An 18,496-nucleotide genomic window follows, 5' to 3' on the forward strand; every position below is an offset into this window, starting at 1 on the left:
TCAACCGTACTCCCCGAGCGCAATGACTCCGAACAATCGAGCAAGAGTCACTTCTCGGAAGGAAAACGTTGAGAGGGGCGGGACAAAATAAACATGTAGAAATGATTCCGCGCCGGCGTCTTTTTTCCGGGCATTCCCGGGCCCAAACGGAACCCAACCGACCTCTCCCCACCCCACCAACATCCCCGGGAGCGGGGGGGGGGGGTGCCTTCGTCGTTGACGAGCACGGGGGGGGTCATAACCACAATTTTACGAGCATGTTCATTCCTCACAAGCTGTCTCTCATCCTGCAACGTTGCCCGAGGGGGCAAGGATGTGCCCGGATTCTATCGAATTTCCGTCGGTTCCGGGCTTGTTAGCTCTGCGGTGGTGACCTTCCGTGAAGCTATTTTGCAGCGGGTCCTTCTCTGGAGAAGGGCCTAAATCGAATTATTTAATAATCGTATCAAACTTGAAAAACAAGTGGGCGAAAGTTACACCCAAACGAAAACCGTCTGTCAATAAGTGTTGAGGTGTTCTTTGGGCAACCTTTATGTCAAAAAGTGCTCCAAGCGAAGCATCGCACAAAGAGGAATGCAAAATTAGGGAGCGTGCTTAGTCACTTCACGTTTGACGCATCGCAGTTGCTCGAAACTGCTCGTTTTTTTGCAACTAGGTTTCTAATTCTGTTACACAAAGCACTTTCTCCAAGTGAGTTGAGTTCCTCGGAAATTTGTCCACTTCCAGTGACGCACATACGGTGAAAGGGGTTCAATTCCGGATCTGTCACAAGCAGCGAGGGAATCGCCCCCTTCGGGGTAAGCGCAGTGTTCCCAGAAATCCAAAACCGAACCCGGGTCGCAAACATCAGCATCAACCAAATGTTTAGTAAAACTACACGCCAATGTTTGGCCACCTTCCAGGAGGCGGCGCCACCGGCGCTTTTTGCGGTCCTGTTTTGCGGGGCCTGCTCGGATTTCCAAACAAGGAGGAGAAGAGCAGCATCGGCCCCAGGGGAAATTAACCCGGGAACATGATGATGGCGCGATGTAGATGTCAGCTAAGCAGGCTTTGGCGCGGCACGTTTACTGCTGCGAGTCCTGGGGGACAACCCTTGATGGCAACACTGCCTCCGTTGGTTGTCACCGCAAAAATTGAAGGCAAAAAGGTGAGAATGCAGTGCAGTTTCTCGACACCGGAGTAATTAAAGTTAAATTTAGCGTTTTACGACCGGTGGCCGAAAGATTCGTCGCAGTTCGGAAGGGAAAATAAGTTTTGCGATACTTTCACAGCACTGGGCAGCGCCGTGTGTCGCGTGGCGAAATGGCACCAAGTTTTTAACGAGTTTTGCTTCAGTTTTGGACTGCTTTTGGTCCCAACGGTTTGTTGGCAGAGAAAAGCTATTAAATTGCTCGAATGATGAACACTCAAATTGAGCATTATGGATCCACCTTCAAGGATGCAAATCGATGCCCAGAATAAAAAAAAAAAACTACACAACAATAAATTCGATGGTAAAATCGCATGCAAAAGCGTGCACATCTCCTTCGTAAAAAAAGACACTTAATATGTTCAATTTTTGTAAACACAAAAAAGTGGCAACCGACGGGATTCAAACCCAGCATCAACAGTAAGGGCTGGCGCCTTAGTCCGCTCGGCCATCAGACCGATGAAAAATGGGAAGGATACACGCACATATGAGCTTGACATTTTGGTCAAGTAGGTTTCTCATACTGTTGAGCTGCATATTTCCGGCTGTAATATTACATAAAATTTCATAAAATAATGAAAAAAATATTTCACACCCAGGAATTTTACACGCAGCTGCTTTTCAGATTTTTTTTGCTGTGTAATCGTTAAGGATTGGATAAAAACTTGAATATTACTTCTTTTTGTAACATTTAAGGTAAATAAATGTACAAACAATTAAATTCAACAGAAACTGATTAAAGTTCAAACAGTTTCTGGTGTAAAATTAAGCACTGTGTACTTTATGTTGTACATTTTGATGGAAATAATTTTTAATCCAATTTTCGTCTGCCATTAGCTCTCTGCTGCCCAAATATCCATATTTTTTTTCTCTGGTTCGGGAGGTCATTTTGAGCTAATTTTGTTCTACGAAAAACTTCACTTCTCTTGTTTTGTGTTTTTCTTGTTTCAATTTTTGGTTTTTTAATTTTCATTTATCTCGTTTAGTTTATGTTTGTTTTTGATAGTAACATGCGTAGAGCCATAGTATGGGACACTAAAAAAAAATACTGCATACATCTTTTTACTTAAAATACAGGAAATGTTAATTAAAAAAACACAGTCAAAGATGACCCCTAAAAAAATGACATTTTTCAAAACATTGGCAAACTCACATAAAACAATTCAAACTTCCAATCCATAAATTTTTTTTTTTTCCAATACTTTTTAAAGATGAAAAATTGGTTTAAAATGGATTTTTGGCGATTTTTTTTAATTGATTTCAAATGTTTACATAGTAATATTACATAAAAAATGTGTAAAAATGTGAACCTGAGCAATTCTCTACCAAAACCGAAAATGGATTTTATTTGTATTTTTTGATTTGGCTCAAACTTTGTGGGGGCCTTCCCTATGATCAAATAAGCTATTTTGTGTCATTGGTTCACCCATACAAGTCTCGTATTTTTTTATTTTCGAGATTTTTTGATGTGTTTTAGGGGACAAAAATCCGCAACTTTTGAGCTATAGAGAAACATGGTCAAAAAATCTGACGCCGAGTTATGATTTTTTGAAAAAATAGTGATTTTTGGAAAAATCGAAGTTTCATGCAAAAACAAGTTTGACATTATTTTTTAATGCAAAATTGAATTTGCAATCGAAAAGTACTTTACAGATTTTTTGATTAAAAGCTCCGTTTTCAAGATATAGCCACTGAAAGTTTGATTTTAGCGAAATATTTGCAGTTTTTTGATTTTTTAAAAAAGTGACCATGAGTGACCAAACATAGAATATTACGACCTTTTGAAATGTTAGTCATGATTTAAAAAAATTCAAAATATTTTTTTCATAAAGATCGGAAAATTTCACGAATGTTTCATAATTTAACATTGAAAATCGGACCATTAGTAGCTGAGATATCGTCATTAGAAAATGGTGGGTTTTTTTTTTTTTTTTTGAATTAAATATACTTTATTGAATCTTTCTTATAATAATTACATTTGGTTTACATAATAAGTGGTCAGCTGTGGCTCTTCAGCTTTAGTTTGCTTTTCGTGATTTAAACACTGTTCATTTTTATAACTTTAAAAGTATATGATTTATCATTTTTGTAACACTAGGTACAATGAGGAAAAAAAAATGTTAAGAAAACATAACCTAACCTAAAACTAACTTAATCTTACCATAAACTAAACCAATCCTTGAATCAAGGGGTATTCAGATATAGCACATTTTTCCCTGAATTTCAAACATTTTTCTTGAATCTTCTGATCCAACATTTTTACTTCTGCTAATTCATGAACCTCACTTGATCTTGTCCAGCCAGGAACATTCAAAACCATTTTGAGTACCTTGTTTTGGACACGCTGGAGCTTCAATTTATGAGTTCTAGCGCAACACTCCCAAACAGGTACTGCATACTCAATAACGGGGTAAATTATTTGTTTGTAAACTGCTAGCTTATTTTTCAAAGATAGCTTTGATTTTCTGTTAATTAAAGGATACAAACACCTGATGAGAATGCTGCACTTGTTCAATATTTTATCTACATGCTGCCGAAACAAAAGTTTCGAGTCAAGTATGAGACCTAAATAGACAACTTCCTTTGACCAGGGTATCGAAACATCATTCATTTTAATCAAAACATCATCCTTTGGGACAAATCTGGCCGATTTGGAAAGTGGAAAAATGATGGTTTGAGTTTTGGCTGCATTTATGCGAATTTTCCAGTCGCCAAAGTATTCGGAAAGAACGTCAAGACCCTTCTGAAGACGGCCAACTAAATATCTGGTTATTTTACCCTTATAAATAACGGCAGTGTCATCAGCAAAAAGTGACAACACACCATTACCAGGAAGAGTAGGCAAATCAGATGTAAAAATATTGTACAGAAGTGGGCCAAGAATACTTCCTTGGGGAACCCCAGCATCAATGTTGAATAATCCAGAAGCAATCCCATTCAGAAAAACCTTGAACGATCTCTCCGAAAGATAGTGCTGGATAATTTTGATAAGATACATTGGAAAACCGTATAAATACAGTTTATGTATCAAACCATCATGCCAAACATTGTCAAAAGCCTTCTCAACATCCAACAAAGCCATAGCAGTTGATTTAGACTCAAGCTTGTTCTGCTTGATGATTTTAGTTACTCTCGTAAGCTGATGAGCAGTATTATGTCCCTTTCGGAAGCCAAACTGCTCGTTCAAAATTATATTATTATCGTTGGTAAAATCCAAAAGCCTTGAATAGATGACCTTCTCAAAGAGTTTGGACAGACTACTCAAAAGACTAATGGGACGATAACTTGTTGGCGATGTTGGATCTTTTGAGGCTTCAAAATTGGTATGACTTTGCCCAGCTTCCAATTGGTGGGGAAGTAACCAAGTTGCAAACATTTATTGAAAATATTGGCTAGATGTTGAAAGAACTGATCACTCTGTTTTTTCAACACCAGATTAAAATGTTATCAAAGCCTGGAGCTTTCATATTTTTCATTTGTTTAACTGCAACTTTGACTTCCTCACCAGAAACATGGGAATCTGCAGGAAATTCAAAGGTAGAGTCATTGATTGTTGAAATACTATTGGCAACTGATGTTTCTTTACGGCTGGTCATGGAAGCGCCAAGATTATGTGAACTAACAAAATGAAGCCCAAGTGCATTTGCCTTTTCCTCGGATGTAATCAAAGGAGAATCCTCAACAATAAGAGGAGGAATAGGCTTTGGTTTGTTTTTAAGAACTTTTGAAAGTTTCCAAAATGGTTTTGAATAATTCCCAAGCTGGCTTACATGTTTTGAAAATTCTTGATTTCTGATATTGTCAAGTCGGTCTTGTATGATTTTGTTCAAATTGTTCACTGAAATCTTTTGTCATAGTCCCCAGTCCGTTGATATTGTCTCCTATAAACATTCCTAAGTCTAATCAAGTGTTTAGTATCTACGTCAATATCAGTTACCTTAAAATTAACAGGAACCTCCCGAACGTTGGCAGCCTCTGCTTGGTTGATAGCCTGCTGGATCACCTCCAGCGAACGATCAATATCGGCAGAAGTTTCCGGGTGTTGATCATAGTCGATGTTGCTGTCGACCACTTGCTGAAACTGCTGCCAGTCAACGTTGTGGTAATCTTTCCGGGTTGGTTGCCGCTGCGGAGTAACGGAAGCTCCAACCTCCACAACCACCGGATAGTGATCAGAACTCAACTCTTCAAACACCTCAGGATGAGCCACGTTCTCAGCCATATTGGTAATGAAGAAGTCGATGATTGAGTGATTCCCAGACCGAGCCACCCTCGTTGGACGATCCGGACTCACAACGTTGTAGTATCCGTTTTGCAGATCGTTGTGCAGAATCACTCCGTTCCGATTCCTCCTGCTGTTGCCCCAAACTTCATGCTTCGCGTTGAGGTCACCAGCGATGATGTACTTTGCGCTCCGCCGTGTCAGCTTCTGGATATCGCTCTTCAGTTTTGCTGCTGAACCATCTCTGGAATTCACCTGACGTGGGCAGTATGCAGCAATGAAGAGTACTGGGCCAACCGAAGTGGGAATTTCCACCCAACGGCCTCGATGATGTCCAGCTTAAAGTGTGGCAGCCGGCGTGGCTTGAGATCACGATGAACAGCGACAAGCACACCTCCTCCTCCAGAGGTGGTCCTATCGAGCTGCGTCGCGATCTTGTAGTTTTGCAGATAAACTTTTTCACCGGGCTTCAGATGAGTTTCCGTGATGGCGGCTACGTCGATCTCCTTCTCGCGAAGAAAATCCACCAGCTCTAAATTCTTCCTCCTAATGGAGCAAGCGTTCCAATTCAGCAGCTTGAGGGACCTACGATCCATACTGGATGACGAACGAGGTCAGCACTTCAATCTGCTGGGTCTTGGTTTTGCATCCACGCAGTGCAGCGGACATCTGTTTGAAAATATTGAGGAGTTCGGTTGAGGTGTAAAGATCATTACCATTTTCCTCAACTGCTGGTTCTTGGGTTGGTCTTGGCTCCTGGCTGAAGCCCGGTGGTGGCGGTCTCGGCTCCTGGCTGGAACCCGGCCGTGGATGATTCATCTCAGCTCTCTTCCTGGGATCCAACGGCAACGGTGCCAAGTTTGGGACCTGGCGTCGCGGTTGAAGAGGTGGAAAATTTTGCTCCACCAGGGCTGGAGGAGTTCTACGACGCTGAGGCTGATTCTTCGTCGATGCTTGCTGCCGAATTTTCACGAACTCAGCTCTCTTGGGGCACTTTCGGTCGGTTGACGAGTGCTCACCGTTGCAGTTGAGGCACTTCACCAGCGAATCTTGGATGCACTGGGATGTGATGTGCGCATCGGTACCACATTTGGCGCAACGACGCTTCAGGTGGCAGTTCTTACCTCCGTGCCCGAAACCCAGGCAGTTGAAGCATTGTGTGACGTCACGATGCACTGGTCGGTATCGCTCCCACGACACGATAATGTTGAAAACCGCTCGAATTGCCTTCAGCTCAGGAAGCGTCGTCGATCCCTTAGCCAAATGCAGCAGGTAGAGCTGGTCACGGTACTTGATGTCTTTGTTGCGTCGGCTCATTTTGTGCACGGCCAACACATCCAGTTTCAAAACTTTTAGCTCGGCAGCTAATTCCTCCACTGGCATGTCGTACAGACCTCTGACGACGATTTTGTACGGCTTATCCATGGCGACATCATGGGTAAAGTACTCCGCCTCGTTTTCGGTCAAGTAATCCTTGACCAGTTGATAGTGCTGCCTGGATTGCACCAGCACCTTAAATCCGTCCTGACACAGACGAATGTTGCCTAGGACTTTCCCAGACTTGATGAGTTCAACCAGCCCCGCTCGAAAGTCGATCGTTGCTGCTGATTGCCGCACATAAAAAGGAGGCAGTTTCTCCTTTCGCTGTTTCACTTCATTCTCCTTTGCTTCCGCTACCTGGTCCTCGTCAGGCAGTCCAGCGAACTTGTTGTTCTTCAATAGCTGCTCCTCGTGCGACGAAGAGTTCTCCTCCTCCTCATCCATCGGTACAGTACCGTCGCTCTTTTTCGTCTTTTTGCTGTTCGATGTCACTTCCAAAAGCACCTTCCTTTTGGAAATCCCCGGTTTTTGGCCATCAGTTGAGGCCTCAACCTTCCTTTTGGAAATTCCCACTTTTTTGCCTGCTTGAGCCGCAGGTAGGGCAATATTGCCGGCGTTTTGCGCCGGGACGCGACGAGTCATGTTGATTCAGACAACCTTCACCAACGAATGCTCGGATAACAATGAGAAAATGGTGGGTTGTTTTGGTGAGATTTAGAAAACTTCAATTTTCGTGTTTCTTTTTCTTAAAGCTGCTCTATCTCAGCAACCCGATGTCCAATCTTCAATGCCTCTTAGACAATTTTATAGCAAATTTTCTGAACTTTTCAAAAAAAATATTTTTAGAAATGGTCATTCATGGTCACTATTTTTAAAAATCAAAAAACTGCAAATATTTCGCTAAAATCAAACTTTCGGTGGCTATATCTTGAAAACGGAGCTTTTTATCAAAAAATCTGTAAAGTACTTTTCGATTGCAAATTCAATTTTGCATTCAAAAATAATGTCAAACTTGTTTTTGCATGAAACTTCGATTTTTTCCAAAAATCACTATTTTAAAAAAAAATCATAACTTGGCGTCAGATTTTTTGACCATGTTTCTCTATAGCTCAAAAGTTGCGGATTTTTGTCCCCTAAAACACATCAAAAAATCTCGAAAATAAAAAAATACGTATTTTGGGAAATTGAGTTTTAGTGAAAATAAAGTTGATTAAAAAGTCTGCAATTTTTTTTCCGTGTACCTATTTATTTCTCAAAAGTCCTCAACAATACCTACAACTTTGCCGAAGACACCAAATTGATCAGAAAATTCACTCAAAAGTTACAGCTGTTTGAATATTTACATACCATTTTTGTATGGACAGCTGTCAAAATTGTATGGAGACTTGTATGAGTGAACCAATGACACAAAATAGCTTATTTGTTCATAGGGAAGGCCCCCACAAAGTTTGAGCCAAATTAAAAAAATAGAAAAAATAAAAATGTTCGAAATCGGCCGATTTCGTAGAGAGTTGCTCACCTGATGAATATTCATCAAAAACTGATGAAAATTCATCATTTTCTGAGGTAAAATTTATCATTTTTTTGTGACACAAGATCTGTCACCATTTCCTGATGAATATTACCATGATTATTTTTTTCTGTGTACTGAAATCCAACTTTTTCTATTGTGTAGGTTTAAATAAATTTCGAATTCTGTAATAATTCTCCCAGAAATATGAAGCTCATTATGAGCATAAGTCGAGCTCTTAAAGCGCTTGGTTTGATCCCATCAAATGCAATTTTTTTTGAGTGTGTAAAAAACCATACATGTAAAGGTAATGTGCATGCTTTTGCATGCGATTTTACCTTGGTTTTTTTTTGGCTTTGTAAGTCATATTTGAGCAACTCAAGATACACAGTTAAAATATGTTTAATTTTGAGAGGGGTTAAAATTTCACGGATTCCTGATGTAAATTTACACTTTTTGACGCTAAATTTTTCACAAAAGATTGTGTGTGAAACAAGTATAATTTTACATCAGAAATTAGTGAAATTTAAGTAATGTTCTGTGAAATATCAATTTTTAAACACAGTAATTTAGTTAAATTAGGCTGATGCAAATATTTTTCAAGGGGTCGAGGTGGGCAAAAAAAATTAAAAATATAAAAAATAAATAACAAGCCATAGTTTTAACCTGTAAATGACAAGAGTGTTTTAAAATGCATTTTACACTGGTTCAGTTGTTTTGCAATCATTAATTTAAAAAAAAGGTAATTTTTGACGAAAAAAGGTAAATTTTGACGAAAACATTTCTTTTTTTTTTGCAAAAAACAACTTTGTGCGGTAAAATTGTCAAAAATTCAAAAGGGGAAAGCATTTTAATCTAATTTCAGCAGATTGCATTTGGACTTCCATTGAAATTTTCGAGGTTTTAGAAAAAAAATTGCCCCGTGATTTTTTGTGTCCATTTTGAGAAGAGGGGAGAGGGAGGGGGTTGACAAAAACTTAAAAAAAATATTTGCACCAGCCTTAAGTAAGAAAAAAAATAATATTTTCATTTTAATTAAAATCTACCAAAACTAATGCGTAAAACGGAGAAATTTCGTAGCGAATGTTTTTATTTTATTATATCCGTTCCTGATGTAAAATTACACATCTTTTTGACACAAAATTTGTCATGTGTTAACAAAAAATGATAATCAAGTTTACACATTAATTAAGGTAACATCACATGAGAATACTTGTAAAAATAGGTGATATTTTATCATAAAATTTTAAGCTTCAAGAAAAAATAATATGTTTGTAATAATCATTATGTCATAATCTGGAAACACTGTCAAGAAGTAATTTTGAATGAAACGCCAAGAAGTAATTTTGAATGAAAATGTGATAAAGAAAAAATGCGTTTTGTAGTTTTTCAAAACTTTTTTTTCGGTAACGATTAAGGCATTACAAAAAGTTTTCTATGTTTATGAAAAGAAAAAAAAATCTTTTTTTAATATTCATGATTAATGGGAAAATTCTCGAATTTTCTGATTTTTTTTAAATATAAGAAAACACAGGATGAAAAAAAGCATGAGGATTTTTTTAATATTAGGAATTTCACTTTTTTAAAGCGTAAAAACAAATTTACTATCCTTCTCTTTTCTAAATGTGACATTTCAAGTTAAATAATAATGGCCATGAGTGCCCTAATTTTTTTTATCTAAGAGCTGCGAAAATTTTCTTTAAAATCCCTGAGAAAAATCTGCAATTGATCTTTTTGTTCCTGAATCTAAAAAAAAACATAACATTGAAGTTTTAAAGTGTCAATTAAAATAATAAATAGAAAATCACAGGCCAAAAATGTTTAAATATGCATTTTACATCAGCAAAGTTGTTTTACAATCATAAGTTTTCAAAATATCTAAGTATTGACAAAAACATTGTTTTTTTTTGTAAAAAAAACTTTTTGCTGTGCTATATTATTAATGTGTGAAATTGTAAATCCTAGGCTTATATATAAGTCATTTTTGTGTTTATGAAGCCAATTGCACCCAGAAATGATATTTAAGAAGGGCGTAAGTTGTTGAAATGTTTTTGTTTTTCGTATTTTTAAAATTTTTGTTTCTCGAAGCCGTTGGATCGTTTCAAATAGACAAACTTGTTGGAAATTGGACGGGTTTTATTACACTGAAAGAAAAATACACGCCACTTCCATGAGATTTTTCGATTTTAAAGTTTAAAAGTTAAATTTCAAGATGATGTCACGATTTTTCTTGCTCAATATTGTTGAGGAAACCAAAAATGTTACACAAAGACTCACTTAAAATGCAGAATGGTATGTCTCTCCTAAAAAATACCAAAATCATTTAGTAAAACTGTTTTTAAGTGGTCAAAACGTCAAAATTCTTAAAAACCGAGAATCGATTCTCTAGACAATTTTACATAAAAGTCTCCATATTGTCCATTATCATTGGTCCAATCCTTGTAAAGTTGAACCAGTTTTAAAAATAAAAATGTTGAAAAACAGAAGTTTTGGCAATTTTTGGAGATTTTGGAGATTTTTGGCCATTTCTATATAACAGACCTGATTTTTCAGTTTTGTAAATATTTTTACCGAAAAGCTTGGCCAATTTCCCATATGTTTGTAGTTATGTAGTTTTTACAACCCTGTTCATAGTGGAATATTTCTGGTTACGGTATTTGTGCATGTCCCCCGAACAAATTTCTGTCGGCAGGTGGTACTCAAAGGAATCTGCAGTACTTCAACATTGTTTCCATGGCAACCACTGACTATTCCAAACTGTCAACGTCAAAACAAGAACATGAAAAAAACGTAAACAAACCCCACTCCCTCCCTCCCTGCTCGGCACCTACTTGCTCGCTTCATCGTTCCAGTCCGTTTCCGCCGACATGGCGGCCCACTTGTCGTTGTCGATCGCAATCGACACCTCACTGTGGCACTGCTTCAGTGGTGGTTTCGTCGCCGTCGTCATGTTGGTTGTCTGTACTACCGAAACTCCGGCCGCTGGCAATAGCAACAGGTTCAACATACGCGGTTCACACGTCTCACTTCTCACTGGTCACTGCGATTTCTTTTCTTCCTTTCTATTGTGCACACAGCCCGGTGTGAGTGTGTTGGTGGCGCGACGATGACAGCTAATTAAGCTGTCACTTTTTTCACTCTTCTTCTTGTTTTGGCTTTTTCGTCGTCGTCGTGACGGACGTGAACAACTCTGCCTCGTGTCACGAGTTTTGTATCGCGCAAAAACGAAACTGTTTCGCACAGGTGGAAATTTCGCCAATTTCACTCACCTCGAAAAATTGAAGCTGACTACTTTCCGCGCAAAACAATAACAAACCACCGGACTCGTTTCGCGCATGATTTTTCACTTTTTTTGGCAGACACACTTGCCCGAGCTAGTAAATCTCAGCAACGGCATCTGGTGTGCGATCGGTACTAGCTTCTCTCACACTTTGCGCCAGCTGTCAGGCTAGTGTTGGTTGGTGAATGTATTTTCGGGCAAAAATAAACCAAAAAGCCAATTGTCTCATCGGAAGATAAATTGTGTAAAGAAGGGGAAACAAAGAGAAGCAGAAGAATCAGACAGAATTAAAAATAAAACCCCCTGTTGTGGCAAATCCGCAATCAGCGAATAATTCGCGAAATTCGTAGAGCGTAACTTGCAGAGTCGACTCATCCAAGATGGCGCTGCTGCTGTGATGATGAATTCGCAGATGGTCAAAAGTTAGCGTTGAGGGTTTGATTTGACGTGACAGGCAGTATAAATTTACATGAAATTAAATCAAATTTGATCTCAATCGTAAACCTTAATGAAGTGTTATGTGTAATTCAATATCACACATCAATACTTTTTATTTCACTTATCACTATGGCCATTGCAAATATTACCTATTCAAAATGTTTGTCACCTCATACATCCAAATATATAGAAATCGATCCCTTGAAGAGGGATTTTCTGATCAAATTTGTGTCTTCGCAAAAATGTTGGGATTAATAAATTTACCCAATTTTTACTTTGTAAAAAAGCAAAACAAAAAATGCCAATAACAACATTTTTAAATGTACAGCAGTTCCATACGAAAGTTAAAAACAAAAAAAAATGTGCTTAAAAATTGGGTCCTAAAATTAAGCTTTACAACGATAAAACTTATTTTTCTGAGTACAATGATCTTTTGAACGACCACAAACTGTTTAACATGAATTTTTAAATCAATTGGGTCCTAAAATGAAGCTTAGATTGCTGATATATTGTTTACAGCGAGCGATAGAGCTTATTTTTCTGAGTACAATGACCCTTTGTACGACCACAAAGAATTTAAAATGGATTTTTAAATCAATTTTGAAAAATTAACCTTAACAGCTCGTTCAAAGGGGACCATAGTTGATCCATCGAAAAAATGTTGTCTTGTCAAAAAAAAAAAATTTGGATTAAAAAATGGAAATGGTTTTAATCGTGTTTTTTACCGTTGTACATAAAAATTGAGATAGGGCTTTAGTACCCAATTTAAAAAAAATAACCTCGCGGTCCTTCTAGACAAAAAACGGTCCGACTTGACAGCTGTTTCCATAGTCGATCCCATCGAAAACGGGTTGTCTTGTCAACTTTTTTTTTTTGCATTAAAATAACAAAAAGTAATCAGAAATGGTTTTTAAGCGTGTTTTTTAGGACCCTTTTGGACTGGGTGTTCCCTGGCCAAAATAATTAGACCCGCATTTTTTTTGTTTTTTTTTTTTTGTTAGGCCATTAGGGTGACCTACCATTGCCATTTTCGTCGATATTACAAAAAACACTTTTTCAAAAAAAAAACTTCGCACCATTTTTACTGATTTAAGCTTTCTTGTGGGCAAATAAAAGATGATAAGTTTAACTTTTGAGAAAAAAAGTATTTTTTTTTTTTTTGAAAAAGTTTAATGAAAACTTCAAATGCCGTTTTGACAGTGTCTGGACCAAAGTGCCTACATCTGAAATTATTTAAAAACTTCATCATTCCGGTACGAGAATCGAACTCACGACCTCTGGATTGGAAACCCAGCACGCCGCTAGTCGAAACTCATCCCCTACCGGTCAGTATTCCCAGTGAGTAGAATTACTCTTTGAAGGGATCTGACTTTGCCGAGCCAGACAGGAATCGAACCCATCACCTTCCGCTTACAAGGCGAAACCCGTAACCTCACGGCCACGGAAGCTCGGCATATTTTTAAAGGATTCTCGGACAATTTTACAAAACATATCAAAAAATGGGCAAGGTTCAAGATTTTTAGGCTGGATTCCAAGATGTTTAAAATAAAATTTTGGGTCTTTAGAAATCGGGCAAAATGAACATTTTTTCACTAAAAATGCTATAACTTGAAAATTTTAACATATTTGTATATATGTTTTAGTACCAAAATTGTTGTAATTGACTTTTGGTACCCACATTGTCACATATTTTTATTTTCTTTAAAATAAATCTATTATAGACTTAAAATTTTTTTGTAAATTTTTGCAACCTATTTTATTTTAAAAAGTTACATGAATAGGGATTCGAACATATTTAAAAAAAACAAATAATTCCTCTTTCTGTAATATTTTTCCATTCTTACAAATATGAGCAGAACCTTCAAGAAATTTACGCAAAAAAGCTGATCTCGAACATATTTCGAATAATCTTTAATTCCTTCAAAAAATAATATTATTATTTTTAAAATGCTTTTAAAATGCAATTTTCTTTTTCTGTATATTTTTCCAGTCTTTCAAAATATTATTTTATTGGTTAATTTTTAGTTTTGTGATCTTTTCTTTCGTTAAAAAAAAATGACTCTTTGAAAAAAGGGGAATACCCTGCATTAAGAAAATATTATGAATATTTTATATTCTTTCAAAGTAATTTATATTTGTTTGATCATAAAAAAAACACCATCATTTTTATTCCAGCCTACACTTGGATGGCCGATTATCATCAACAAAAATACATTTTGAGGGAGCGTTCTTTTATTACGTAACGCAAAATTTGGGATATTGAAACCCCCTTCCCCTCCTCGAAACAAAATATACAAAAAAAAATAAAAAGAAATTGCATTAAGCTGAACGTTTGGCAAGGTATGTCCATGCATCCTTCCTTCCCTGTAGATTCTGAGAAATGAATCGTCACAGCGGTAAACACAACGCAGGCTGACCGCTATAATTTTTGCAATACATTTTCGGGTGCTCTCGGATGTACTGCAATTATGAGTAATGACAAGCAAAGTGCTTGGGGCGTAGTCTGAGGTAGCGTTCTTTTATAACGTAACGCAAACATTTCAGCAACTAATGGTTCGATATTCAATATTAAAATAAGCAAAAATCATGAAAGTTTTCGATCTTTTCGGAAACAATATTTCCATTTTTTTAAATCAAGACTCACATTTCAAAAAGGCGTAATATTGAATGTTTGGCCCTTTTGAAATTTTAGTCTTGATTTAAAAAAAATGAAAACATTGATTCTGAAAAGATCGGAAAATTTCACGAATAACATTGACTCATTTCATTTTTTAACATTGACTCGCTGCAGAGAGATCAAAAAAAACTAATTTAAAAAAATTATAACTGTGACTATTTCAAAACAGTTACCTACAACTGGCTATAACTTGAAAACAGTGCACTTTATAATAATTCCACTAAAGAACTTTTTGATTGCAAATTCGATTTTACATCAAAAAATGAAGTTGAAATTTTATTGCGACCAATATTTAGATTTTTTGAAAAAATCAGTCAAAGATTTTTTGCACAACCTAAAAATTTCTGAGAAGGTGGCATTTGATGTCTTTTAAAACATATATAAAAAAAAAAAATATTTTTTTTTGCAAATCAACTTTTAGTGACAAAAAGTTAAACTAAAAATCACCAAAAAAAATTAACCGTGTATTATTTTTTTTTTCAGTGTAGTCCATATCCATACCTACAACTTTGCCGAAGACACCAAATCGATCAAAAACTTCCTTCAAAAGATACAGATTTTTTGATTTTCATACATCATTTTTGTATGGACAGCTGCCGAATTTGTATGGAAAATTATATGAACGAACTAATGATGCAAAATAGCTTCTTTGAGGAATACTGAAGGCACAAAAAAAATTCAGCAGCATTGAAAAATATAAAAATTTTAAATTGAAGAAAAAATACCGTTTTCGTAGAGATTTGCTCAGCAATTGCAATGGAATAAAAAAAAATATTTGGAATTCTTATTTGTATTTACAAACATAACCTTAAATAAAACGAAAGCTTCCAGTAAAGTTTCAAAAAATTGTTGAATCTTTTCTATTTTTTATTAAATTTTACCCAAAAGTTTTAAACACCCCGGAAAAGCCTCAGCAAAACAGAGTTTCCTTGTCAAGCAAGAGAAAAAAAACCAAACCGTCAAGCAGCGACAAAAATTAAGCACACCGAACCGATTCATTATATTTAATGACTCGAAAAGAACAAATTTTCCGCGCGCACAGCTTCCACAATCAGCCGGGGCCTCGCAAGAAATATATGTACATTAGCAAAACGCCACCCACAACCAGCGAGTAAAAGGGGAAGAGAGCCACCACCTTTTTAGGGGAGAGAAACTTAGTAGGAACTTTGAATGCACTAAGAAAAAATTGTTGGTTAAATTTAGATAATTTTTTTGTAAAAATAACTAATTTTTAGAAGATTTTTTTTAATTAATTAAATTTTTTCAATCAATTTTGCACTGTTTAAGGGTTAACGGTGGGTGGCAGACTTGGGGATGAACACGGACCGCGAAGGGTGGGCTTTCCGAGTCCGCGAAACCAAAGTAGGCCGAGGCTGGGTGGGTCGTATAAAAGCTTATCATAAAAATCTTTCAACGCGTGCGAGACGCGCTCGGTTTGCACAAAACGGGCCTGCTTTGTGTCTGGTGAAAGCTTTTTAGGGGGAGGAAATTTTCTTCTTCTTTTTTTTTCCTGCGTTCGAATGCTGGCTCTTAATTTTTCATGAAAATTCATGTGCTCGTTTTTCGCATTTAGCATCGGCTCGTAGAGATGACGAGGAAGGGCAGAACAAAAAAACTATAAGTCGTCGTCGTCAGGATTAGTACTATTAATCTTCGTTAAATGCAGTGATAAATGTGCTGGAGAAGCGAGAATGCGTCATGAATTCGTTAGTTGAGATGCTTAAGTTCTGCCTCATAAAAGCGACTACACGGAGAAAAAAGAGTTCTCAAAATCGGGAACATTTAGCATTTCATGAACGCTTGTTCACGATTTTCAGAACTATTTTTTTCTCCGTGTACGCTCGATATAGCTTTAGGAATTCTACAGCAAAAACGTTACTTAATCCACCGTAAGGTGGTTGATGCCTTCCTCACATTTTTACAGTTTTAGTGGTAAAATAAAAGTCCAACTTACAAATTCCTTTTCTCTGTTATATCTTTTGGACGCGTTGTATAGGTCTTTTAGTTATGGATTCAAGGATGGGTCGCATGATTGTTCATTTTTCGAGTGATTGTATTGCACACTTTGCACCAAATTCTCCACCCTTGCAAATAATATCTGCTCACCAAATATTTGCACTCTTGAAATCCTACCCCTTCTCTCTCCCCCTCTTGCCTAGAGTGGTGCGTGTCTCGACTGAGCTTTGTTACTTTCGACCACTTTAGAACAGTTTCAAAATAGGGTGTGTGTCTTGGATAGTTTTTTCTGCTGTAGTTTGAGGTGTGCACTTTGTTGGAGAGCTTTCCACAAATTGCACGATTGTCTAAAAATCTCTGAAATCCGCAATATAGCCTTCCCTCAGTAAAGTGAGGAAGGCAACAATTTCTGAAATTCACATTTCCCGACATTGACCCATTTACATTGTTTTGTCTGTATTTATGATTCTACGACTCCGACCACTCCGACAGATCACCCGGTTACACACCCTACCACACTATTTTCCATCCACGCTCCCCTCGTCGAGTGTTGTTTGTTTTCTCCATCAGAAAACTGTCAAAACAATCTTCGCACTCCACTGCAGTTCATATTGTTGGTCATGTCTCGATCAGATAAAGTGAATTTTTCAGAATTTTATGAATTTCTGGACCGTTGTGCAAAATAGCTCATTGCTTCTGGTTCCCGAGTGCGTTACCAGCTGGAACTGATCGCTCGCAGTTTTTTGGTGAGTTTTGAGAGTTATTTGGTTGGGAAAAGGGATCACTCAATTTTCCTATTTTCTTCCTCTTTCAGGTGTTATACTACACTTTTTGCGGGAACGATGTCACTCACGAAGCTGTGCGGCTCCGGTGCCCACTGGTGGCTGCCGTTTAAGCAATCGACCTTTACCGGTCCATGTTTTTTTAACGAACTTGTTCGGGTTGGCACGGGTTCTTGGCAGTAGATCACCACCGTCGTTGTCGTTGTTGACCCGGATTGCATCCGACGGAAGTGAGAGGCGCCAGCCAGAGCCAGAGAAGGTGGCAATCATTACGAGGGCTCTATATCATTCTTGCACCGATGGAAAAATGCCCACGAACTGGAACAGGACCAGTTCGATAGTGAGCTACTGGATGGCGTTCGGAACCAAGTCGACGACGATCTGCTCTAAGTGGACAACCTCTTGCTGGTGGCGGAGTGCAATCAGAACCTAAAGAACTAGCTGAGCAGCAACTGGGTTTAGACGGAACTGGGTGGTACTGCGGCTACGAGACGATGAATTAGATTATTCCAGTTCTCAAACTAACGGTTTTCAAGAAAGATTGAATGATGGAACTCCCGGATTAAATCAATATTCAAAAATAAACTTCATTCTGAAAAAAGCAACCTAGTAATTCTGAGTTTCATTTTTGTTCAAAGAAAATGTCGTTTGCGAGAAAAAAACTGAGAGAATCAGCCCGTGCATTAAGTCAATTTGGGGGAAACGTTAGAAATCCAGGCCGACGATGACGGCGGTGAAGTTTTTGTAATAATCCAATGACGGGTCGCATAATGGATCCATCTACCATTTTAACCAAAATATTCGAGATCAGGCTTTAACAAACAGGATTATGAAAACTTAATAGCAAATAACACGGCCTCAAAAAAGTGGATAAGCAACACTTAAGTGCTTATAACTTTTGATAGAATTGTCAGATTCTCAATGTTTTGGGCTTGTTGGAAAGGTCTTTTGATTACCCATCTAACGATGGGTCGCATGCTAGATCCGGACAACGTTTTCCTCAAAATATATGAGATCCGGCCTCAAAAAGGTGTATAAGCAACACTTAAGTGCTTATAACTTTTGATAGGGTTGTCAGATCCTCAATGTTTTGAGCTCGTTGGAAAGGTCTTTTGATTACCC

At 37.5% G+C, this 18,496-nt stretch overlaps 2 protein-coding genes across 7 annotated transcripts in view; one reads left to right on the top strand and one right to left on the bottom strand.

Annotated features, from left to right (window-relative positions):
- LOC6051016 (G protein-activated inward rectifier potassium channel 3) overlaps positions 1 to 18,496 on the bottom strand; it is a 225,958-nt gene that overhangs the window by 122,571 nt on the left and 84,891 nt on the right. Inside the window, exon 1 of one of the 3 annotated variants that reach the window (XM_038259206.1) lies at positions 11,073 to 11,838. The exons of the other annotated variants lie outside the window; for them this stretch is intronic. Within the exon in view, the coding sequence (XP_038115134.1) occupies positions 11,073 to 11,248 (176 nt within the window). The 5' untranslated portion in view covers positions 11,249 to 11,838. Of the gene's footprint in view, positions 1 to 11,072; positions 11,839 to 18,496 lie in introns of those variants that run through there. 3 annotated transcript variants of the gene reach the window in all.
- The window catches only part of LOC6052572 (serine/threonine-protein phosphatase 2B catalytic subunit 2), a 149,912-nt gene that overhangs the window by 88,605 nt on the left and 42,811 nt on the right, over positions 1 to 18,496 (top strand). The window lies entirely within an intron of this gene.

The sequence above is a fragment of the Culex quinquefasciatus genome, chromosome 3 (genome assembly GCF_015732765.1).
Source record: "Culex quinquefasciatus strain JHB chromosome 3, VPISU_Cqui_1.0_pri_paternal, whole genome shotgun sequence".
Classification (NCBI taxonomy): domain Eukaryota; kingdom Metazoa; phylum Arthropoda; class Insecta; order Diptera; family Culicidae; genus Culex; species Culex quinquefasciatus.